The sequence below is a fragment of the Tamandua tetradactyla genome, chromosome 3, assembly GCF_023851605.1.
Source record: "Tamandua tetradactyla isolate mTamTet1 chromosome 3, mTamTet1.pri, whole genome shotgun sequence".
In the NCBI taxonomy this organism is placed as follows: Eukaryota; Metazoa; Chordata; class Mammalia; order Pilosa; family Myrmecophagidae; genus Tamandua; species Tamandua tetradactyla.
This window is the reverse complement of record NC_135329.1, coordinates 12,497,866-12,521,655: the sequence shown is the minus strand read 5'-3', so window position 1 is coordinate 12,521,655 and position 23,790 is coordinate 12,497,866. Positions and strand designations below refer to the sequence as shown.

The 23,790-nt window shown below is 55.8% G+C and overlaps 1 protein-coding gene and 1 non-coding gene across 5 annotated transcripts in view; one reads left to right on the top strand and one right to left on the bottom strand.

The window, feature by feature from the left end:
- Window positions 1–11,813: 11,813 nt before the first annotated feature.
- LOC143678538 (U6 spliceosomal RNA) lies at window positions 11,814–11,920 on the top strand. Its single transcript, XR_013173331.1, has one exon. It is a non-coding gene; the product is annotated as a U6 spliceosomal RNA (small nuclear RNA).
- A 1,998-nt stretch (window positions 11,921–13,918) lies between these two features.
- BABAM2 (BRISC and BRCA1 A complex member 2) overlaps window positions 13,919–23,790 on the bottom strand; it is a 626,549-nt gene continuing 616,677 nt past the window's right edge. For all 4 annotated transcript variants that reach the window (XM_077152478.1, XM_077152476.1, XM_077152480.1 and 1 more), the window contains one exon: window positions 13,919–14,358. Coding sequence is in view for 3 of the 4 variants with exons in the window: in XM_077152480.1 (XP_077008595.1) it covers window positions 14,279–14,358 (80 nt within the window). In the remaining variant the exon portion in view is untranslated. The remainder of the gene's footprint in view (window positions 14,359–23,790) is intronic.

Below are 23,790 nucleotides of genomic sequence, written 5' to 3'. Positions count from 1 at the left end.
TTTCTGCCAAATGAGGGACTGGCCTGGGGAGGGGACAAGAGTCCTGCCAGGAGCTGTTGGGGTAGGCTAGTCCAGAGGTGACAAAGGTAGAGGGGTGCAAGTGTTCTGAAAATGATCATGGTGAAGAATTCACAACTGTCTGACAATATTGTGAGCCCCTGATTGCATATTATGGGTGGGCTGTACGTGTGCGGAGATTTCTCAATGACAACGTAAAAAAGACGAGTACGATTGCTGAATCACTATACTGCTACTCCGTCGGACCTCCAGGGTTTTGGAGCAGCTAGAAGGGAAACACTGGTATGGTGGAATGGTAGCCGGCAACATACTCTGGGATCTGTTCTGTAACTACTTGTTGAAGAGTGCTTTGAAAACGATTGCTTTTTTCTTTCTTTGCTTTGTATATATGTTATATTTTATAATTAAAAAACATTTAAAAAGAGATGATAAAGGGGGCTTCAACGAGCCATGTGGGGTGGGGGCAGAGGGGATGGGGGGAGGCAGGCGGATTAGAGAGGGACTTGGGAGGTGGCATCAAGGGGACCAGGGACGGGGCATGGAGGGTGGAGACAGCAGGAGTTCCATGTGACTACCTCGGGGTGCCAACCCCGGAGCCGGGGCCACGTCCGTGGGACCTGCCATGGGCCTCTCTGGGCCTGGGCTCCCCCCTCCCAACTCCAGGGGGTCCCTCTTCCCTCCGACTTCCCAGGGCAGCAGCGGCCACGGTTGTGTCCACCTGCTCCAGCCCCTTGCAGGCCCAGCGCCCTGGAACCCTCATGCTCCCAGCTCTACTTGCAACTTGATCATGAAAAAGCTCAAACATATACAAAAGAAGGAAAAAAATATATATCGTGACCGCCCCCCCCCCCCGCCACTGAGCCTCTCATGCAGCTTTAAGATGCAGCAACATGTTCTAATCTCTCTCACTTCCCGCTCCATTTTTTTCTTGGTATTTTAAGACAATCCCAGAATTCATACTATGTTACCCATGAATAGTTTGTATCTCCAAGGTCACGCATATTTCCTTATCATAACCACAACGCCACCTCTCTGCAATTGGTGACAAAGTTCTCGGTGATTTCTTAGTATGGTAACATTTGGTTTGTGCTCAAATTTCCCCAATGGTCTCATCTGTCTAGAAGCGGCTGTGGACTTGATTTCTGGGTCAGGGAGGTGGTCGTGGGCCTGGGGGCAGCGCCACTCAGCCTAGCGTGTCCCACCCGGGCAGGTGACAGGGAGTGGCCCTGTCCAGAGGAGTGCACGGCGTGGGAGGACACGCAGAAACCGCTCAGCTCTCCACTGCGGGGCCCTGCGAGGGGAGGGACCTTCCCGGACCAGCCTGGAACCCGGAAGACGTAAAATCCTCTCGCCTCCCCAGCATGGTCAGGACAGACTCAGTGGACTGTGAGGCCCTGAACCCAGGCCGCGCCTTCCTCACCGGCTCCCCTCTCAGCGCGGCCTGTGCCCTGGCCTGCCCCTGGGCCCGGACCTCTCTCCCTCCCTCCGGGGTCCTGCCCAGACCCCTCTGCAGAGCCCTTCCTGACCTGTGTTCCTCCTCTGCCCAGCCCAGGGCCCCTCCTGTCTTGTGTTCTAGCATAATCTCCCCGCGCCACTGGGGAGACGGTTCGGTGCGGCCGAGGGCTCTAAGGGGCAGCGGCGCCTCTCTCTCCTCTGCGTCGCACGGCCCCGCGCGGACAGCACCCTGCACGCCTGCGGCATGAGTGTGATGTGCAAATAAAGGACTGAGGCAGCCAGAAAATAAGTGGAGGAGTAGACAAATGCTGGAGAAGTGTGAGGAGGGTCCAGCACTTTCCCCAAGTTTTCTGTCTCCAGAAACCGGGAAACAGATGGAGCCGGCGCGGGTGGCAGGGGTGCTGCCGTCCTGCCCGCGCCCCCTCAGGCGAGGCCTTCCTGCCCTCTGCCCCTTGTTCAGGGGCGTCCTTCCCTGTGGCTCCTCAGGCCCCCACAGGGCTTTGCTTTCCTGGCTGGCTGGGCGCGGAGCGGGCACAGCTCACCCCCAGCCCCTGTGCCGCTGGTGGGCTCTGTTTGCCCAGGGTCATCTGGTTTTAATCCAGTGGAATCTTCAAACTTTCCACGGGAACTTCTTCTATTCTACACTCCTTCCAGGCGGGCTGGGTAATCTCAGCGCAAGCAGGCCGTGTGCTTCTGGACTGCTGCTGGGGGATCTGCCTGCCCCAGCGGCCCCCAATAGATGCATGTTGGCGGCGAGGGGCAGGACCTGGGCCCAGCGCCACCTCGGTGCCACTGGACCTTGAGCAAGTCCCTTCCCCTTTCTGGGCCTCGGTGGCCTTGCCTTTACAGTCCACAGTCCACCGAGCATGTCCCCAGACTCTGATCCGATAGTCACAGGAGTCCCATTATCCCCTGCTAGTTTTCCATCTGCTAAAATAAATACCAAGCAATGGGCTGGCTCAGACAATGGGAATTTATTGGCTCACTGTTTTGAGACCAGGAGAAGTCCAAAATACAGGGGTCAGCAAGGCGATGCTTTTCCCTGAACTCGGCAGCGTTCTGTGGCTGCCGGCGCTCCGTGGCCCTTGGCTTTGCCGTCACGTGGCGATGCACGGGGCGAACTCTTTTTTCTCATCTGGGTTCTGTTGACTCCGGCTTCTGGCTTCTCCCTGTGGTTTCCTTAGAAGGCCTTCAGTAATAGGGTTAAGACTTCTCCTGGTTCAGTCAGGCCACACCTTAGCTAAAAATAACCCTCATCAAAAGGTCCAATTCACAATGGGTTCCCGCCCACAGGAACGGAACATGTTCTCCTGGGGTACACAGCCCCAAGCCGCCACACCCCGATTCTGTATTTTAATAAAACCAGGGCTCAGAGGGGGAAGTGATCTGCACCCCTGGCAGGGCCTGGGTTTCCTTTTCCTTGGCCGGTGCCTCCTGGCCCCGCTGTGGCTGCTGAGGGACGCCCATCCCAGCAGAGGCCGCAGCTCATGGGCAGGGGTGCTGGGCGCAGCCTGGACGGGCCCCGGGCCTCGGGCTCCAGTCGGGCTGGCTGACAAGGCACCTTCGGCCAACTCCACCCCTGGCGTGGGGAATTCCCCCTCACTGGGGTGCCCAGGGGTTAAACACGCCCCAGAGAATGATAAAGTACAGAGCACGAGCAAGACGGCAAGCGGGGCGGAGGCAGGGGGTTAGTGCTTATTAAAGTGCTTGGAACTCCCTGGAAGGAAGGACACAGAAAACCCAAAGCTTCGTTCCACCCTTGCTGTCCACTGTCCAACGGCCAGGGTGGCTCTGAGCTGCAGGGGGGTAGGGGGGTGGGAGGGCTGACCTGCGCTTGTGCAGCCTGGGAGGGAGGGGCATGGGGGAAGGGGGAGAGGGAGGGGGAGGGGTGTCCACCTCGCCCCTCCCACTCAGAAAACCCTGGCCCTCCCTCTGGGAGTGAGGGTCAGCCCCTGGCACAGGCAAAAGGTGGCCTCGTCTGCCACCCCATAGCACCCAGGGAGGAGGGCTGGGGGCCCCTGCAGGGGGACTCTGAGGGGTGGTGAGCCCGAGGCACACAGCCGCGGAGGCACAGGGAGGCCAATCCCCGGGGCTCTGCTGTGGCCATTCACACGTACAGGCCTTGGTGCCCTGGGACCCAGCACGGCCGTCTGGGTGGCAGACACCAGGCCCAGGGCCCGGGGAAGCTGAAGGCCGTGTGCAAGCAGGCCGTGGCAGCGTGCACAGGTGTGGCAGCACCCTGGAACGGAGGGCCGCCTTCATGGGGCTGTGTAGGGGCCGAGCCTGGGCGGGGGGTGGAGCCGAGACCAGGTGGCAGGACCCTGGAGGAAGGGCACAATGCGAGGAAACAGCCGTGGGTAGGACCAGACTCCGGACACAGAAGGCGAATCTCAGCTCCCAGGCGGGCGGGAGGAAAGAGGAAATCAGCCCAGGGCCCGGCCAGCCCTGCCCGGCGCCGGACCCCTCCTGCCCTGCACCCAGGCTGAGCTGCCGCCACCACCCCGGCGGAGCTCCCTTCCGGGAACAGGGGCGGGCGCCCACTCAGGGCTGCAGGTCTCTATGGGGTCCATAGGTGAATTGGGAAAAGGTGCTACCTCAGGGTAGCTGTGGCCTGAGGCTGGTGGACAGATAGGTGGGGGGGGCCGCTGCATTTTCACCCCCCTCATCCCTCGTACAAGGTGGGTGTTCCCCTCCACACCTGGGACCCACCAGTGCTGCCTCGGGGCTTCTGAGATCTTCCTTCCCAGCCCTACCCCCAGCACCCCTGTGGCTGGGGGACACCCTGCTTTGTCCTCCCCCCAGGCTCACAGAGGCGAATGAAGAAGCCCTGAACAAGGAACCAGTGGTGGCTCAGCCTCCGCTCTGGACTGTCTGCGGGTCCCTCCCCTCTCCAGGCCTCAGTTTGCCCAGCTGTGCTCGCGCTGGACCACATGGCCTTGGTGACCTTGGGGGCTCGGACATTTGATGATCGTTGACAATAGCCGGAGTGAAGGTCACCCCCAGTCGGGGCAAGGCCCTGCCTGCCCTGCCTGCCCTGTCTGCAGAGTGGCCGGAGGCAGGGTGGGGAGCAGGGAGGGACCAGGCCTTCCCCCACTGCCTGGGTCTCTGGGGTCCCAGGAAGATGCCATAGGTGAGAGAGGCACCTGTGGGGATACCGTGACCTTCCTAGAGTGGACTGACAACTCGACAACTGGGCCCCCCCACTCAGCACCCTGAGCCCCATGAGCTTTGGCTTGGAGAGGCGGCTCCGCACCAGGAAGCCTGCTGCTGGGGCCAGGGCCAGGGCCGGGTCCTCACCTAGCGACCCTGCCAGTAACCGTGCGCTGGTGCTTACCAGCCTCCGCTCCCCGGTGTAAAGCAAGGATCACTCTTACCTCTTAGGGCTGTCATGAGGGCCGGAGACGATGCAGGTAAGGATCTCCCACGTGGCCGCCACGAGCCAGCCCCTCAGCCAGTGGTCGCACCACCCTAATCCCGCCTCAGTGCTCACATGCCCCCCTTCTGTCCAGCCAGTACCCCACGGTCGCCTCCCCCCGGGATCCCCAGGCCTGCCAGGGGAAGCCCATGGGTCCTCTGAGGATCCCAGTAACATCTCTGGTCTCCTTGCCAGAATCTCGCTCAAGCCCCTTTAGACCTCAGCCAGAGCTTTTCTCTCTTTTCCAGAGCTTCCTTGGAATGCACGTGCTTCTCTAGGGGTCCCCTGGGCAGGCCAGGTCCGGTGCCCCTTCGAGCTGATTTCCCAGTGCCTGGCACAGGTCCTGGCACTCACAGGCATTTTAGAAGAGAGGGTGAGGTGCCCTGACGTGGCCCCACATGCACAGCGGGCTCACTGAGGCCAGAGCGCTGAAACAAGGGGAAACCTCCAGCCCTGGTCCCGACTGAGCTAGGCCAGGTGCTGGGGTCCTGAGCTGACCCCCTGCAGCCTCCAGGACTGGCCAGGTGGGGTGGGCTAGCATTGGGCTGGCCTGAGGACTCCTCAGTGACTGTGCTAATTGCCATGGTAGTGCCCATCCACGGAAGCTTATGACATCTCAGGTATGTTGCATCCATCACCTTGTTCGGCCCTGGGGCCTCCCAGTCAGAAACACTCAGCGGTGAAGCCAGGGGGTCGGGACGGGTCCTGGCCAGGATTCTCAGCTCTGGCTCCAGACCTGGGTGCCTCACCCTGATGGGAACCTGCCTTCCCTCCGGCCGGGGAGGTCTGGGCGCTGTTCAGGCCAAGCACCCTTGGGCCTCCCCCCAGCCCAGGTGGGAAGATGCTGGCACAGGAAGACCTCCCCACCACCCTCTGCGGCTCCTGCGCTGGGCAGGTGGTTGCCCACGGCCTTCCCTTCCGCCTCACTGCTCCTCCCAGGTTTCAGGGCATTCCCAGGGGACCCCACCCACCCCACCCCACGCCCCGGCCCTGGGCTGCCCCCACACCCATGCTCGGGCTCTCCCAGTCCTCACAGTGTCGCCCAGGCCTGCAGCCCGGGCCCTGGCACCTTGGCTGGCTGCCCCCATCAGCCTCTAAGCCAAAGGAGTCATCTTCCAGGCAGTTCTTACCTCCATCTCTGCCTGGTCACTCCTCCAAGCACCCTCTCCTGCTCTGTCCCTCCCACCCCAGGTGAGACTCCTACCAACGTTGCCAGCTGGGAGCTCCTTCCGCTCAGCTGGCCTCCAGTCCCCACGCCGACGAGCCTTCCTGAAACAACGTGACTTTGATCCTGCCCCTGCCCTGATCACAAGTCTTCTGTGGCTCCCCATTTCCTCCTGGAGTAGCTGGACCCCCACCTGGAGGGGAGGCCCTGAGGAGCTGCATTTCCCCTCGTCCCCACCCCAGGCTCAGCCTGGAGACGCTCCCTCCTCACTGCCTCACTGCAGGCACCTGCCTCAGTGCCGCCTCCACCTTCCTGCTAGGACATCCTGCCGCCACCTCCTGGCTCCCCCTGCCCTGCCATCACACCAGCCATCACACCCACCATCACACCTGCCCTCACACCCATCCCTGCAGCCTGCCCACGGCTCCCTTCAAGGTGGTCTCACCCCAGTGCCTTCCCCACAGGTGGTTATAAGCAGTTACCCACAGGATATATCGATGACAGAGAAAATCAAGAAATAATTCAAAGGAATGAAAATAAGGGAAACGGTGTGAGAAATAATCCGAGGCAGACACGCCAAAGATGGGCGTGAAGACTAGCAAGACCGCACATGTTTATGAAATGATGTTGAGTGAAAAGCAAAGCAGGGTACAAAGGTGTCTTATATTGTTTTTTTTAAACACATCAAAAACTAAATCGGAGGGCAGGCCACGGTGGCTCAGCAGGTAGAGTTCTCGTCTGCCATGCCGGAGTCGCGGGTTCAATTCCCATGCAAACAACAACAACAACTGAATCAGAGACAAGACGTGAAGGAATTGACCCTCTGCTCCTCAGGACACAGCTGGGATGTCATGTCTCGCACCGAAGAAGACTGGGGTTGAACCTGTGCCTGCGCCCTGCTGCTTCCGTCAATGGCGGCGACGGGCCGGGGACGTGCTGGGGACGTACTGCTGGCTGCGGGGGACCCGCCTCCTGGGTCCAGGGCCAGGCAGCCGGGCTGTGGGGCGGGACCCTGGCGGGCACTCCCCGGACACCCCGAGGGTCCCACTTGCCTGGCCGGGCCTGTAGGGCTGAGCAGGAGGGGAAGGTGGTGGCGGTGGTGGCTGCGGCAGCCTCGCCTGTGCTCGCTGTGTCCTCAGCCCGCAGCTCAGTGCCGGGGACGGCCGGGGCCTGGGGGCAACGCAGCCTGAAGTCAGTGGCCATGGCCTTGCAGCCCGGCAGCTCCACCGCCACCTCAGGACTCCTCTGCCAGCTCCTTCCCGGGCCTGGCAGCTGCAGGGACTCGGTGGCCGTGGCCACACTGCTGCGTCTTGGGTGGCTGTGCCATGTCACTGACTCCAGAGCCCCCCGAGCCTTATCTGTCTTACTCTCCTCACCGGCCTGGAGAGGGGGCACCTCTTTTACAGATGGGGACCCTGGGGCTCAGGGAAGTTAGCGCCCCCGTGGTGGAGAGTAGCCTGTCAGGGCTCCGCCCAAACTCCTTGCGTCATGGCTCTTGCCATCACCCTGGATTCAGGGTGTTGTGGATTCAGTTCCCAGAGGAGCTCAAGGCAGTGGGAATGGGGCCCAGGAGCAACTCCATGGGTGTCTAAGGGAGGGGCAGAAGGAATGCTGAGCCCTGACTCTGCCTTACTCGGTCCTTTGCCTTCTTCCAGTCAAATGTCACCTCCTCAGTGCAGCCTTCCCTGACTGCCCTAGTGAAAAGTGCCCCCCCCCCGCACTGCTTTGCTTCTCTCCATAAATTGACCTCTGCACACGTCACACAGTTTACTACGCACCTCGCCTATGTTCTCTCCCCTGACAGGGTTGGTAGTCTAGGAGGGCAGGGGGTTTTGCTTTTTCCACTGTTCCATCCATGGGGCAGCCTTGGGCACTGGGCCTGGGGAGCCAGGGGGCCTCCGGAAGTGTGAGGCCAGCAGCAGGGGGTCGGGAATACTAGAGGAGACTGTAAGGCAGAGGCAGAAAACGTATTTTTTTCTGTCACTTGAAGCTCAAGACAGGGAGTGGAAAGGAAAGGAAAGAATTAAAAAAAAAGGGCAAAAAAAAAAGTCAATAAAAATAATAATAATCAAACCTAGCATTTTTAGAGTCCTTGCTCTGTGCCAGCCCCGGCCTAAGCATTTTACATGTCCTGCCTTGGTAAACCCTTCTGCCAACCCCGGTAAACCCTTCTGCCAACTCTGCAAGGTCTCTGCTAATAGCTTCATTTTGCAGAGTAGGAAACTGAGGCCACAGGGTGGGCTTGACCCAGGCAAGTCGGCTCTGGGGCTCGGGCCTCAGCCCCGCCAGAAGCCGGTGAGCTTGGGGTCACTGAAGTGGGCCTCTGGCCGGGAGCTCATCCAAGGGGACGCGGGCCAGAGGTGGGGTTGCATCAGGAGATTGAGTGCCCCTGAGCCTGGGCGGCCAGGGAGGGCAGGATGGCCGGCGAGGCAGCTGGGGGCGGCTGGCGGGTTGTGCAGTCGGCCAACCCCTGTACGTGGGACCGCTGCGTGGTCTGAGCGAGTCCCTTCTTCCTCCCGTCACACTGCGGGGGAAACCAGGCGTGCGCTGGAGTCTGGCTGGCACTGAGACGGGACAAAGGGGGATCGGCCACCTCAGTCCCCAACTCAGTGTGCGGGGGGCATGTGCAGCACTTGGGGGCACCATTGAAGTGTCTCCCCTCCCCAGGGACTCTCAGAACGTGAGGCTGACCTTTGCCCAGACCACCTGTCCTCGGGCATGACAGCCGCCCCCAGCTGGGCTGTGACACAGGTTCAAGGTAAAATCCCTCCGCAAGCTTCCTTCAGCTTGGACATCCACATGACTGCGAACGCCTTCGAAGTTGGTCGTTGGATAGGGGCACTCTTCGGGGGCATCGCCTTACGCTGTTGATTTCTGGACTTCCCAAGAGTTGCCATCAGAGCCCTAACTCCCTCCCTTGCTCTCTGCAGTGGTTGCCTACCCCGGAAGAGTCAGGGGATCAAAAGGGTAGATGCGTGTGAAGTACCCGGAACAGAGCCTGGAATAGCAAGCGTGGCTCTTGATAAGCGCAGACCTGGCTCTTAGCACCCACCGCCACCTCATTTTTAGGTGGCATTTAGTACCTCTAACTTCTACTCTGTTGGCACCTGCACTAGCAGCTAAAAGTTATCTGGGGTTGGGGAATTCTGTTTGGGGTCAAAAGTGTGATCATGGAGGAAAAAGGGACAGATCTGCTTGGGCAGCTCCTAAACTGACTCAAAAGGCATGCCCCAAGGAGACTGTCTGGAACAAGGCCTCTGTGGAGGGACTGTTCCACTGGGCTCTGAAGAAGGGGGCGGTGGGCTCAGAATATGGTATGACTTTGAAGTCAGATTTTTTTTTCCAATTGTAGTTGACTCTGGTTCAACCATCTGAAAATAGGTTGGTATTTGTTTATCTCTATGTAGCCACATGGATATTCCTATATACACATATAAAGATGACGCCCAAGTATCATCTGTTGGGTGCCTGTAAACACACAGAATGTCCTGTGGTATGTCTGGCCTTGGAAGGAACAGGCCTGGGCCTGCCTTCTGCTTCCAAGTCATCTCGGCAATTCCAGCCCCTCCCGCCCCTTCCCCCTGGGGAACAGTGGCAAAAACACATAAATGAATGTCATGTACAGGGGCTTGCACATAGTACGTGCTCAATAAGTGCCTCTCCATTTGGAGACGTTGAATAACATAAGTTGAAAGAAAAAGAGAGACATGGGTTCACATGGTTTGAGTAATAAGGGTGATAGAGAGGGAGAGAAAGAAGGCGACGGAGGATGGAAAGAAAAAGGAAGGAGAGAAAGAATAGAGGAATGAATAATAAATATACTAGCTTCATGGTAAATTATTTAACCTCTTTGAGCCTGTTTCTTTACCCATAAAATGAGGACCGTAACACCTACGTCATTAGTTATTATGAACACAACAAAAGACAATGCAGAAAATGCATCAAGTATAGAAGGTCACTCTCTGCTCAGTAGGGCAGTTATCACCCTCACCAGCCAGCCCACACCCCAAGTCTAGCTGGCATCTGGTGTACTCCCCCACTCACTCTCCTGGCCCTGCATGTAAGCACTATGGGTGCATAGACAGGGGTGAGGTTTCTTCTCTTCTGTTCCTTTCAAAAAGCAGTAATGATTATTAATCATTATGATACCATTCGTAGAATTAGACTTCAGCTTACTTTTGGATGATGTAAGAAGAATTGTGGGACGGGCCAGTCCCATAAACTGGGGCAGGTTCTGGGGTTAGTTCTGTTCACGGGTCTGAGCAAGAGGCAGACCAAATGTGGTCGTTTTTCCTGCAAATCTGTGTCTCCAAACCAAGAGTGTGCAGCCACCAGGAACCGAAACTGAGTCAGAGGCAAAAGTGAACTGTGCTGCTGCTCTGATTTCACTGCCTGGGGGAAAGCATGGGCTCGGGCAAAGAAACAGGTCACTGGGTTGTCTGTTCTCCAGCACTGCCCGGGGCCTGCAGCCCTGCCGAGCGTTACAGCAAGGCCTGGTGTGCGGAGTGGGGGGAGCTCCCACACGTACAGCTCATCTCTCATTCGTTAAACTCAAGATGACTAACTGTTCTGTCTTCCTGGTGCTCCAGACAGGGTCACTCATCCAAAGGCCACATTCATTGGCAGGACTTTTTTATAGGGCCATTTAGACTCTTTTAGAAGGCCAAAGTCAGCATCAGAAAAACTTTTTTCTGGTTTGCAATAATAACTGTTACTATTTATCAAACGTCACGGTACCCCAAGCACCATCTTCTGTGTTTTGAGTGCTTTCCTTACTTAGTTCTCACAACCTGGGAGGCAGGCATCATTTATTTCCATTTTACAGATGTGGAAAATAAAACTTGAAGAGATAAAGCAACTTGCCCGGAGTCCCACACTGCAGCTCAGGCTCTCCTACCCCCACCCTCTTCCCACCTCTGTGTCCTGTGACCTCACATGGGTGGCTCGAAATCAGGCATGGTGGGAGTATTTGCACCACGGAAACCAGCACACACTGCGAATCGGGCCCTTTTCTTTGCCGTCTGAGCACAGTTGCTAATTATTTACCAGCCACTAAGTAGGCAGAGCCAGGATTCAAACGCAGGTCTCTCTCATCCTTGAGCTCATACTCCTTCCAGTCCTTGGCCCCAGCAGAAATGGGCTCTGACAGGGCACTGTTAGATGGTGGGGCCTCAGGCAGCTGAGCCCGGGAGGAAGGCTGACCGCGGCCAGTCAAGTTCTCTTGTGCCACCTCCCCAGGGCTCCGGAGGAGACACCCCGATCAGTCCGAGTACTAGTAGTGAGCCCTCCTGAACACTTGTCCTTGGCTGTGCTGGGCTAAAGATTCAACTTAAAGAACAAAGGCTGAGTAAGCTGGAGACAGGATTTATAAGGTAGTAATAAGAACATGCTCTCATACATGGCACCTTCATTTTCAAAGCATTTTATAGCTGCTCACTCATTAGTCCTGCACAGCTCTCCATGTGCAGAAAACTGCTCAATGGCAGGCTCAACAGGCAAGAAGTGTTAAAAAACGTACAGGCAACCTTTGTCCATTTACCAGTACCATTTGCTGCTGCAGGAGCCTTACTGCACTTGGGGGTAGAGATAAAGTCTCACCAACAGTGGTGATTGAGTCCCTGGCAATTTAAATATGAAGCAGTTATTCTGTTGTTTAGTCCCCTCTAAGAAAATCAGTTCAAGCCTCCCACACATGGGAATCACCCCTATACATAGGAATACCAGTGGTAAGGGCTTAAAAGTCTTTAAAAAGAAATCATGGTGCTCGCTTGCTTCGGCAGCACATAAGCTACAACTGAAACGATATGGAGAAGATCAGCACGGCCCCCGTGAAATCCACCCACATTCATGAAGCGTTCCATATTTTTTACTTTGGATGGATTGTACAGTGGGTGAATATATCTCAATAAAATTGAATTAAAAAAGGCAAAAAAAAGAATTCTCGCCTGCCATGCGGGAGACCCAGGTTCGATTCCCGGCCCATGCACTTTCCAAACAAACAAGCAAGCAAACACACAAACGAAAAACCAATCAAACAAAAAAAGTCAGCAAATGGTGCTGAAATAGGGGGATACTCACATGGAAAAAAGAATGAAATGTGACCTTCGCCATACAGCATAGAAAAAAAAAATCATGTACTTTGCCTTCCCACAAACCTATGCATAGCACAGGATCCTTCACTGGGGAAGAAAAAGGAATTCGTCAGTTAGAGAGCTGCGCCCACACGAGAAATGGCTCTGGGTCTGGAGCAGGGGCCTGGGTGGAGTGGGACTCTAGCCCTCACTGGCGGGTGGCCTTCCCTTGCCCTCTCCTCCAGGGATGGGGCCACCCCCAGGCCTGTGGGGAGGCCACGCTCAGGTGGGCAGCTGCAGGGCCCTGTGCTGACGGCGAGCGGGGGCGTCACTACCCGCCCAGCCGCCTGGGCATCTGCAGGCCCCCGAGGGTCAGCAGGGGTGGGAGGTGGCCCTCCCAGATTCCCCGCCTGCTCCGGGCTGCTGACCCTATGCCAGGGCTCTTTGAAACGCTCGGGGTCCGGTCCACAAGACTCACCACGCCCCACAACCGCGAGCCCCTCCGTGGGAAGTGCAGCTGGAAGCCTCTCCTGACCTCACGCTAACGCTCGGCTTTGAGGGCAGCGGAGCCCGTCTCACGGCTCCGTGGGAGGCATGTGGCCAAGTCACGGAGCCTCAGAGGGTGGACCAGGGCAGGGGGTAGGGCTGGCACACGCCGCCCTCAGGTGGAGAGGGCGGTCAGCCCCCTGCGCCTGGAGACTCCCAGGTGGGTGCTGGCTCGGGGGCCGTAACCACTGCCCAGTCGCTGGAAGCTCTGCTAATGCAGCTGGCCAAGCCCAGCTGGCGGCCCCTCGGGCAGGCCTGCCCCAGCTGTTCTGCAGCTCCCTGAGAACATTCCCTGATGGCTGCAGAATGCAGGAGGGACAGGTCTGGCCCCCAGGTTCCCTTCCAGATACATGTGGCAGAACTGGGTGCCAAGGGCCACAAGGGGAACTGAGGGAACAAGAGAGAAAGGCCCGGTTAAACCCCGGAGTGCCCTGCAAGTGGGGCCTGTGGCTTCCCGGGCAAGAGAAGGCGGTGGCTGTAGGTGTGAGCCCTTCACTGCCCCGTGGCTGCTGCGTGGTTCTCTCACCTCGGTGAGTGGGCTCTACTTCCCTCTGGTGACAGCCTTCAGCGTGGAAAACGGTTAAACGGAATTGTACGTCTTACTGTAACTGGTCAAGCAGACTACATCAAGTTGTGCGTACATGAGGGAAAGCTGTGAGCGGTGTGCAGAGACCTGCAGCCCGTTCTCAGATTGGCCTCGGATTCTTCAGCCCTCGAACCTCGGCTGTCTCCTCTGTGTGACTGAAGGGTTAGAGGGTGAAGGAGGAGTGGGGAGAAACCAGCTGACTTCTGGGACCCCCCCCCTCCAGTTCTGATAATCTGTAAATCTGGGGAAAATGATACGTGCCCCAGGTGTCCTTCCCAGCTCTGTTCCTGGATGGCTGCAGAGCTGCCAGGCCCCAGCCCCCCTAACCCATGACACGACTTTTGTCTCTCAAGGATAATTCACATGGTGCTGCCTAAACTCAAAAAGCTCCCCCCTTGCCCAGGAGTGGGGCTGGGGAGAGAGAGAAGGGCAGAATCACAGATGCACCCAGTTAACATGTGCTGTGCCCGGTGACAGTGTGGCCCGTACACCTGGTGTGCACGTTGTTCCCGCACGCTGGCCTGGGCCTGGCTGGCTGAAACCCTGACGGAGTCAGATTTCTTCAGGCAGCTTCTTTTCCCAATGGAGGACTGCCCCAAAGGGGATAGGGTGGGGCTTAAAAAATGCACACACACCCACACCTTACAGAGGTAAGACAAAAGTTTCGGGAAAGAAAAAAACACAAAGTGGCATTTAATTGTAAAACAGGTCTCAGAGACAAAGACTTTGGAATAAGGGGTTATGCATTTGTGACGTCTTACTTTCCCTGGAAAACTGGTGCATCACGATACGCACTTTTATTTCTTCCAGCTAAAAACCATAATGAAGGAAAGAAAGTGGGAGCAACCAGAAGCGAGGGGGTCTTGGATTCAGGTTTGGGTTCCAGGAGAGTCAGGGCTGGCTGGGGCACTCAAAGCTGCTGTGTGAGCAAAACACTGCCATGAAGATATTCCAAGTGGCTTCCAGGAAGCAGTCATACGTGCTGACATGCATGTGGACAGAGCAGTCTGGCTGGCCACCTCTCAAGACTGGTGTTTCCTAGAGCTTTCCATTGGCAAATGCTGCCTCCTGGAATTGAGGGACAAAGGTTTTGAAATAAGCCCTGGTGGGAAGGAGAGGGAGAAAAAAAATGTGGTTAGAACAAACAACTTGAAAAAACTGCAACTCAGAGCTTTCACCCTAACTCAGAACAGTTGTTATTTATTGTGCATGCATCTTGGGCTGGATTTCCCTTCCCTGCCGAAGCAAAGCCCTCTGGATTTTTCCAAGGGAGGGACGTGCAGTTCGCTACTGTGATACTGTTCATGGCTATTTAAACGGCCTGTACGTAGTCCTTTCTGGCTGCCGATTCTTAACAACCATCTGTGCTGGTGGGGTGAGGTGGGGTGGGGGCAGAAGAGGAGACAGAGGGGTCTCAGGTACTGTGTGCCCTTTTCCCAGCCAAATACGGGGCATGACCCAAACTACTAGGCACAGAGTGACCGAGTCAGCCACCCTGTCCTTTCAGCAACCTGAAACATCAAGAAGATTGCATTCTTCATTCCCTTGGCTCTTTGACTTCATATAGACAAAGAAGAGCTAATAAAAAGGATTTCAAAATGTTCTCTGGTGTCCATTTATGCCTAAGCGTCTTTGTGGTTTGGTCTACTGTAAAGAATTTCAGGTTGGGTAACAAGAGAATCTTCCCTGGTGAAAAACCAGTGCTCTGACCACTTAGAAAGTGGGGCCCTGCATCCTTGATGAGTTGGTGGGCATGTGCTAGGCACACTGCACCAGGCGCTGTCGGAAGTGCAGGGGTCATGGGATGGTGCAGGCATGCCCTGCCAGGGAGGAGACCTCAGTTTCCAGGAGACGGGCACATGAGTGATACTGTGCAGTCAGGGAGGTACCGTGGGGCCCCCAGCCTGGGGAGATGGGGTGTTAACCACCTGGGGGAGTTGCCGGGGGCAGGGGGTGGGAAGCAGAGCAGGCATGATGGGTTCCAGGCTAGGAGGCAGCAGGAGCAAAGGCCCAGAGGCCCAGGACGCCCTACAACGAGCCAGCAGCTAAGAGCCCTGGAAGGGAGGGGGGAAGCTGGAGGTCTGGGAGGGGGGCCCCAGGCCCGGTCGCCCATACTTGAGGTCACACCTCACTCACCCACAGGTGGTGTGCCCAGCAGTCTCATCTGCCCTCAGCAGTGACAGGGATGAGGGAAACTGCATGCGAGCAGGGCATCCGGCACAGGGGGCCGCAACTCAGCAGCCTGGTGGGCACCTCTAGCACACAGCACCACCCTGTTAGTGGTGACAGCTAACTGTCCCCCCGACTGCCCCCCCAGGTCAACTGTGAGGGCCATTTCACACCTTGCCACTTGGAACCCGCTGACTCTCTCTCAGTCCTAGCCCCTGAGGCCTCTCGCAGCATTTAAAAATGCCAGCTCCCCTTTCTGGAAGCCTGCTTTCCCTGTAACCTGTGATGTTGCACATCATGGTTCTCCTACCTCTCCTCTGGCCCCTTCTCTCCCCACTGCCAGAGGAAATCTGTCCTTGGGTCGCCTCCCTTCCCATCTCCATTCTCTGCCCCCATCCCGGCAGAGCAGTCACTCTCAGCAGAGAACACCCCCGTCTGGCTCCCAGACCTCCAGTCCCACTGAAGCAGGGTAAAACAGGACAACTGCAATCTGGACCGGGGCTCAGCTGGCACCACTGCCAGTCGGGCACCGGTTACACCACATTTCCAACCATCCACAGGGACATTTTCACCTTGATGTCTCTCCAGAATTCAAACCAGGGTCTACTCAATGGCAGTTTTCACCAATGCTTTGGCCAATTCAGATTCTCAGTTTTCTTTGCAACCAATTTCTACTTCTCCCTAGAGCTGCATGTGAGATCAGCCTGAAAATTCTTTCTGTTCCTCCACAAGGTCCTCCGCCCTCAGTGACAGCCCCAGGCTCCCGGCCTTGTTACCTGTCCACAGAACCGCTGCAGGGAGGCCTCTAACACCTCGACACTCCCCCTTCCCTCAGCACCTACCTCTTCTTTCTGTTGCACTTAGATTCTTAGAAGGCCCCAAGATCCTTGCTGTTCCCCCAAAACCTCAGCCTGGCATTTGATGGCTTCCACCCCCGGGCTCCATCTCTTTTTTTTGGAGTGCATGGATCAGGAGTCGAACCCAGGTCTCCCGCATGGCAGGTGAAAATTCTACCACTGAACCACCCGTGCGCCCCTTCTTCTTCATCTCTTTTTTACCCTTTCGTCCTCCATCACATCTTTGGGACCATGTTCGCCTTTAAGAAGCTAATGAAAGGTTAGGATGTTCTACCTAGAAAACGTGCAGGTGAACCCCTACTTCACACATCCCACACTCTGGGGGGTGTTCCAGACCCCCTGAAGGCCCTCTGGGAGCCCAGAGCTAGAATGTCTCCCCATTCCATCCCCTTTGACCTCTTGCTCCTCCTCAGGCCATTTTCCACCTCTGGGCTTCATTCATGCTCAGGTCAAGCGCCCTGGATCCCATCCAGTCACCCCCGGTCACCAGAAGCTTCTCTCTCTGCCCGCAAACCTCCTCGGTGTGTCTTCCGGGGGCATCTGTCACACGTGTGCCTGTCTGACTTGCTAGCCAGGCTGCCAGCCCCCAGAAAGAGTGATTCCGGCACTCAGGGAAGGCCTGTAGCTTCAGTTCACATAACTGCTGATGGCCACCATTTTGCAAGAAGCCTCCAAAGCATGTCCCGTAAATGCTGTTTCAGGAGGGAGTGAATATGGCAGAAAGTAGATAGTATAATATTTAGTCCATTCCCAGATTTCAAACTGTGCCAATAATTAGTGAGAAAGAAAGACAAAGCACCCTCCCCCACCCACGTTCTGGGCAGCACAGTCCCGAGGCAGCCACAATGTCACCTTCTCCGATACTTATGACCTCAAAGCCCCTACCCATGGGACACCAGGCTGCCTTAATGCAAAAGGGGGGACCGTGACGTGGCAGAGAGAGCCCTGAACCCAGGGAAAGGGTGGGCAGGGTGCAGGAAAGCCCTGGGCTCTGCTTCCTGTATGATGGGTGGGGGTGACAAGCCCATCCTGACGTGACACTTGCACGGGACAGTGTGTGGGAAGGGGCACTGCCACGCCGCGCGCCTTACGCATTGATTCCGCCTGCTGCTGGCTTCCCGGCAAGGCGTGGCGGGCCTGTGGCCTCTGTCAGGGCCTCAGATACTGAGAGGCTGGTGGCCCTCTCCGCTGCGCTGGCATGATGGCTTGAAGTGCTCGCTGGGGCGTGACCCCCCTGCCCCCACTTGGCAAGGAGGGCAAGGTGGTGCCACCCTGGGTCCCATCCATGCCAGGGCTCCAAGGCAAGAGGCTATGGCTAACCCGGCTGCCAGGTGCCCGCGGCTGCGCAGGCCCTGGGCCCTGGCCTGAGCTGGGGTGCGGGCCGGCGGGGGCTGCGCTGCCATCCTCCCCTCAGGCCTGGAGCCATGCTGGCTCCCGAGGACAATCTCAGCAGCTCAGGGTCTCCTCAGAAAATTGCCCCAGAAGCTGCCGCAAGGCAAGCTCCTTAGACAAAAGGGTCTTGGCAAGAGGGAGCAGGCTGAAAAGTCAAGCTCTTTCCTTCTTCAGAAAGTTCTAAAGTTCCCTGTTTGGTCCCGGGCTTTCCCTGCCAGGGTGAGCTGCGTGCCGCCAAGGGGAAGCGGTGTGGGGAGGGCTATTTAAAGACGTGATGCTCCCAGCTGTTTTCATGGGGCCTCTTGGCCCGGATTGGCAGCAAGCCAGGGCGGGGGGTGGGGGTGGGGCACGGGCAGAATGGATTCCCACCAAGTTACAGATTTTTTTAAGGCCATTTTCATTTATTTCACTTTTTATCAGAGAAAATGGAGAGCTGCCCAAAGCTTAGCTTGCCAACAGCAGTAGTTATCTGTCATCTTTTAAAAAAGGTTTGACCCAAAGACAAAGTGCCTGGTGAGTTTTACAAGGGTAAGTGTGAGGCAGGGAGGGAAAGGTCTCCTCACCACCCCCTCAGTGGGCCACGGGGGGCCACAGGGAGCCAGGGCCCCGAGTCAGGCAAGCTCCCCATTCTACTCACGTTGAGAGAGAATTTATTTTTAGACTAAATCAGAGCTCACATTTGCCTTAGCACAAAATAAGGTTTTGACCTTCATTCACAGGTCTTAGTTCTTTGGCTCAGGGTTTTGTAAACTCACAATCCATTCCCATCTAAGAGTCTCAGGTTAGCAAAACAAAGTTAAGGTGCAGCTCCCAGGCCGAGACGGGCAGGTACTCGAGGACCTCAGCACAGCAGAGGCCCCTGGGCTGGCCTTGGCTCGTGGGCAGGTGGGGTTGGGGGGTGCAGGCAGAGGCCTGGGCTGGACTCCGGGGGCTGGAGGGCTCAGTGGCCCTATACATCTGGGCCTTGGGTCTATGGGTAAACCTCTTCACTCTCTAGGCTTCAGTTCCCTGGCCTAGAAAGCAGGGGGCTGAGCTCGAAGTTCTCTCAGGTGCCGTCAGTGCCCATGGCTGCAGGGGAAGACATGTGGTGTGGTGTGGGAGCTGGCCTGCTCCTTACAACTCATGTAACTCAGGCAAGGAAGTCCACCTTGTTAGGGTTAGTTTCTTCATCTGTAAAATAGGCCATCTTGTAAGGATCCACTGAGATGGTACAAGCAAGCACTTGACCTTGACGCCTGGCACAATACACTCCACAGATGCCAAATGCCACCATGGGGCCAAGCCAGGTCTAAGGGAAGGCTTCTGAGTCGTCAGGAACAGCCAGAAGCATGTGTGGCTGCAGAAGACAGGGCTCCCGCACAGGGGTCACTGCTCTCTGCTCCTTCTCCTCCCTGTGACTTATGGGCTGGGCCCTTCACACTTGTCATATTGACCTGGCAGTTGGAGACACAGCTAGCCACTCTTAGGGTTGGACACTCAGCCAAGGTCACTGGCACACGGTGCCTCTCTCGAAACTCCAGCCCAAGCTGCTTGGGGCATACTTGTGGTATCTAAGGATGAACTCTGCAGCTAGAGGCACCACCATGCCCTTGGCTTGTCTTCTGCCTGAACTTGCTGTGTGTGTGCCCTGTTTGTGGCTGTGTGGCGGGGGCCACAGCTGTTGACTAGAGGAATGCTTAAGCATCATGTTGCTCTGGCTGCATTTGCTGGGGGGTGTCGGCATTTGGCCTCCTCAAACACGTCTCTTTCTGTCCCAGTTTGACATGTATCATAAAGCAAAAGCTGGGGGGTAGGGGTGGGGTTGGGACAGAACAAGCATTGAAGCACACAGCAGAAGACATGGGTTCTCGCCCAGGCCCTGGCTCATTTGGTCATCTGGAGTTAAAACTCAGTTTCCTCACCTGTGACATGAACATTTGTACTCGATCAGCTCTAAGTGCCACCCAGTTATGGCTCTGTGATGTTAGCTATGCGAGCTTTGCACATGCCTCACTTCTTTGAGTCTTGGCTCTTCATCTGCTAAATCCAGGGAGGTGATGAAGAGGATGGAAGGTGTGCAGAGAGCACAGGCCCTGCCACCCAGAAGGTTTCAATAGGCAGAGGCTGAGCTGGATGGGTGCTATGTGGGGCGGGGTTAGCACCAGCAGGTGCTCAGCGGGACCACAGGCAGCTCGGGGGAGGGCAGGAAGGCCCATCCTCTCGGCCACCCCACCCCCACCCCCACCTGCTGCCATTCCCCTGAGAGGAGGAGGTCTGTAGCTGGGAGCTCCCAACAAGTTGTCCAGGGACACAATGATGGAAAACTAACTAACCTACAAATGTTGGGAAGGAGATCTGGGAGATGAGGAGATGTATGCCAGGTAGCCACCAGGGTCATCATCAGGGCTTGGAGTGGAGGCAGTTAGGAATCTTCACTCAATGACGACTTAGCAAAGGGATTTCCCCCTATGGATTTATAGTTCTCCATTTATTTAATGAATCTTTTCAAGACGAAAAATCCATGAAATCGACACCTAAAAATTGGAATCATTAAAAAAAAGGAACACAAAAACGGAGAATATGTACCCAAAGAAGTTGGGGACTCTGAGGTAAGGGAGGAAACCACATGGAGTGGGAGATTTGCAAAGCTGGCACAACACCCGACCTGGGGCCGGAGCCATCCTTCCCATTCGCAGGTGAGAAAACAGAAGCTTCCAGAGTCTAATTAAGAGATCTGCCCAGTGTCACTCCGGGGCCAGGGCTCCTCCCATTGGAGGAGGAGAACTAGACTCTAGTGTCTGGGTGCCTTTAGTGGGGACCTTTTTATTTGGGACCTTTCATTTTACAAAAGCCTACACAAATGCTTTCTTCCAACACTCAGTACTCTCTGGGATTCAAAAACGCTTTTCTTTGGGCTGTGGTAAGAAGAGCCTTCTGACGTTTGCTAGAGTTGGGCCAATGTGGTGGTGGGGTGGGGTGGGGTGAGAGAAGTGGCTCAGGAACAAGACCCCCACCGTCAGGAATTCAAGGACATCTAACTGAAGTCAGAGGTCATGTCTGCAAATAGAAGCAAGTTCCCAAACATCTAAGGCCCATTTCTGTTTCCAGCCTTCTTCTGCAGCTGTGGCTTCAATTGGCACATGTTTTTAATCAGTCATATGAGAACTGACTGTGGTCTGAAAATCAAAGCGGGCCCTTCAATAGGGTAAGACCAGTCCCGCTAATCATGCCTCGTGGTCTCGCTTTGTCCACGTTGTCCTGAACCACTAATGCTGACTCATTTGGGGTTACTTTCCTGGTGTCAAAGGGGCCAGCCTAACAATAGGACCTCTACAAAGAGTCCTGGTTCAACTTCAATGCCCTGTGCTCCAGGCCCTCCCAAAGCCCCCATGACAACTGCCCATCCAACATGAGTGCCTTGGTGAGCAAGTGACTGGCACGACAACAGCTCACTTTGTAGTTATGCCCTGGGCCATGCCAGCCTGTCTTGCTCTCTCTCTCTCTCCCTTTCTCTCTCTCTGGTGTGGGCTTTAGAAACAAACAATGGTTGTAACTGGTTCACTCACATAGACCTGCTAAAGGCACCAGCCCTTGAGCAGGCCTGGTTTCTTTTCAGGGGGTCCAAACTTGCAAAACAAGGAAATGAATGCACTTGAGATGCAAAAGCTTGGTAGCATGTTGAGAAGAGTGTCACATGCTCACAGCTTCAGGCAAAGGCCCTTGCGCTCAGCTGGAATCAATCTGTCCTTCATTGGCTTCCGTGGCACGCTGGTCCTCTAAACTAGGGCCATGGTCTCCCTTGAGTTTGAGATGTTGAGACTGGGATTTGGATGATGTCCTAAGCAGTGTGGTCTCCTTGCCTGTGAGAAGGCCCAGGCCCGCAGGAGCTTGGCCAGTTCCTCTGGGGCTAGAGCAGCTTGCAGGCATCAGGCCTTACTTTCAGAGGCTACAGGCATCTTTACTGCCTTGGCACTCCTAGTGCAAACGTTTGAGGAGAGACAGTGGTGGTGGTGGGGCAGCTGGCCAGGGGAAAGGGACGGGTGGGTGGTCTTAATGGGCTCCTGATCCTTTCCATCTGTACCTGGCATGCCTTGGGTGGCAGATGCCTTGGCAGTGGGTACTTTGCATTCTCCACTCACTCTATCCTGGGCTGTGTGAGCATAGCTCAGCACAGGCTCCTGCTGGTGGTCATGTGAAGTGGGAGATGGTACCAGGACCCCCCCAACCCAGCCAAGGAGAGGGCCATGCACGCAGCTCACTTGCTGGTGCTAGGCTGTTGGGGAGAAGCTGCTGGGGGTGAGTCAACACAAAGACCACCAAGATCACCCTCCACTTCTTAGTCACCCAAAGGGGAAAAACCAAAGGATGGCTCTCAAAGAGGAAGTGCTCAGGGTCCAGGCAGAGCTGACTGTATGGGGTGTTGGGCCCTGGTCAACTTGGGGTCCAGACCCCAGCCAGGAGGCCACCCTCGGGGCTGTACCTCTGGGCTTCTGCTCAGCATTGCCAGGCATAGGCTTCCACTGGACTGAGACGATACCCAGGAGATCAACTCTTCACAGGCATAAAACCATCTTCTTTTCCCCAGATAGGCCTCTCTAGGGCTTTTAAGTGTTGTTTGCCTGGTTTTACATTTCGTTTCTCCCACTAGACTGTCAGGATCCAGAGGCCACAGGTCACATCTTCCCCAGCTGCAGGGTCTGTGCTTTGGCCTCACTGCCTGCTAGCTTCTGGGGCAGCCCTTTGTCACCTCAGCCCCTCCAGGTGTTGCCCTCCTTGCTAGCTGTTCACATTCAGCCCTTGAAGACGTGGACGGAGGGGCAGTAAGGATGACCACTGCCCCTCTTTCTTTTACTCTCATGGCCTGGCCCCACAGCTGAGATAATATTCCCAGATACTGGCAATTCCAAAAGAAGAAACAATTCAAAGGGAGAGGATAGCCAATGTCCACCCTTCCTGTCTCGGTGCAATGGCCTTCTGCAGACAGTGGTCTTTAGTGAAAGGAGTAATTCTGAAGAGAAATTTCAGGTTCCTTTAGGCTAGCATGGAGGTGGGGGCAATTCCACGGCAGGCTGGCAGGTGGCAGAACTTTCGGCAAGTGGAGGGCCTGACGAGTTCTCTCAGATCGTGCCGGGTGCACAGGACGTGTGGAGAGGGAGCATGGGAGGAGGAGACCCCCCTGCCTGTGAACCCCCAGGGCTTGTTCCACTCTGCAAGCACCCAGGGACTGGTGCATGCTGTCACCAGGTATAGAGGGAGGGAAGGTGGAAAGGACAGGAAGGACTTAGAGACAACACTATTAAATGGTATCTAGATGGTGCAAAGCAGGCTTGTTCAAATTGTGGGCTGCATTCCATTTGTGGGTTGTGAAATCAGTTTAGTGCATCCCGACCAGCATGAAAATAAAATGACACAGAACAGTATCAGAGGGCCTCCAGGGTAGTGAGGGGACAACTTCATGAAGCTTCGTACACTGAGGGTCTTCCTGTGGATTGTGGTAAAAGAAGTTCTGGAGGTCATGAGTATATGGGAAGGGAAGTGCCTGTTAGACACCTACAGGCTATCTGCTGTAGGCTAGACACCAGGCTATCTGTTTTCATGTGTATATCACTCTACACTTACTTCTCCTAAGAAACCTACTACCAGGTATTACCTCTGTTTTTGCCATTGAGAAATGTAGGATTCAGAGAGGCAAAGGAAATTTTCTAGGGATGCATGGCTAAAAGGCAGCAATGCTGCTTATGAGTCTGGAGCTGCACGACTCTAAAGTGCACATTCTTTCCACACTGCTATGATTTCCAGTGGAAAGAGCATTAGCGGTTGGGTTGGGAGATGTGGGCTCTTCTGTGTGACACTGAATCACTCTTTCTCCATTTCCTCGATAGATGACTCCTAAAATTTTTTTATTTGCTTGATTCTCTCCCCCACCTCCACTCTTCAAACATCATTTCAGCTGTATTTTAGTCTTCTCCATTAAAACTGCTGGAATTGCCAACAGCCCAGTAATGAATTTTTACAGCTACTTACTGCCAACTTCCATTCCACCCACATCTGTTCTTACAAAACCCCCTAGAAGTCTGGGGGTGTTGACTGGCATCTGTAACCCTTATCTAGGGACCAGTGACTTTTAAGTAGAAATA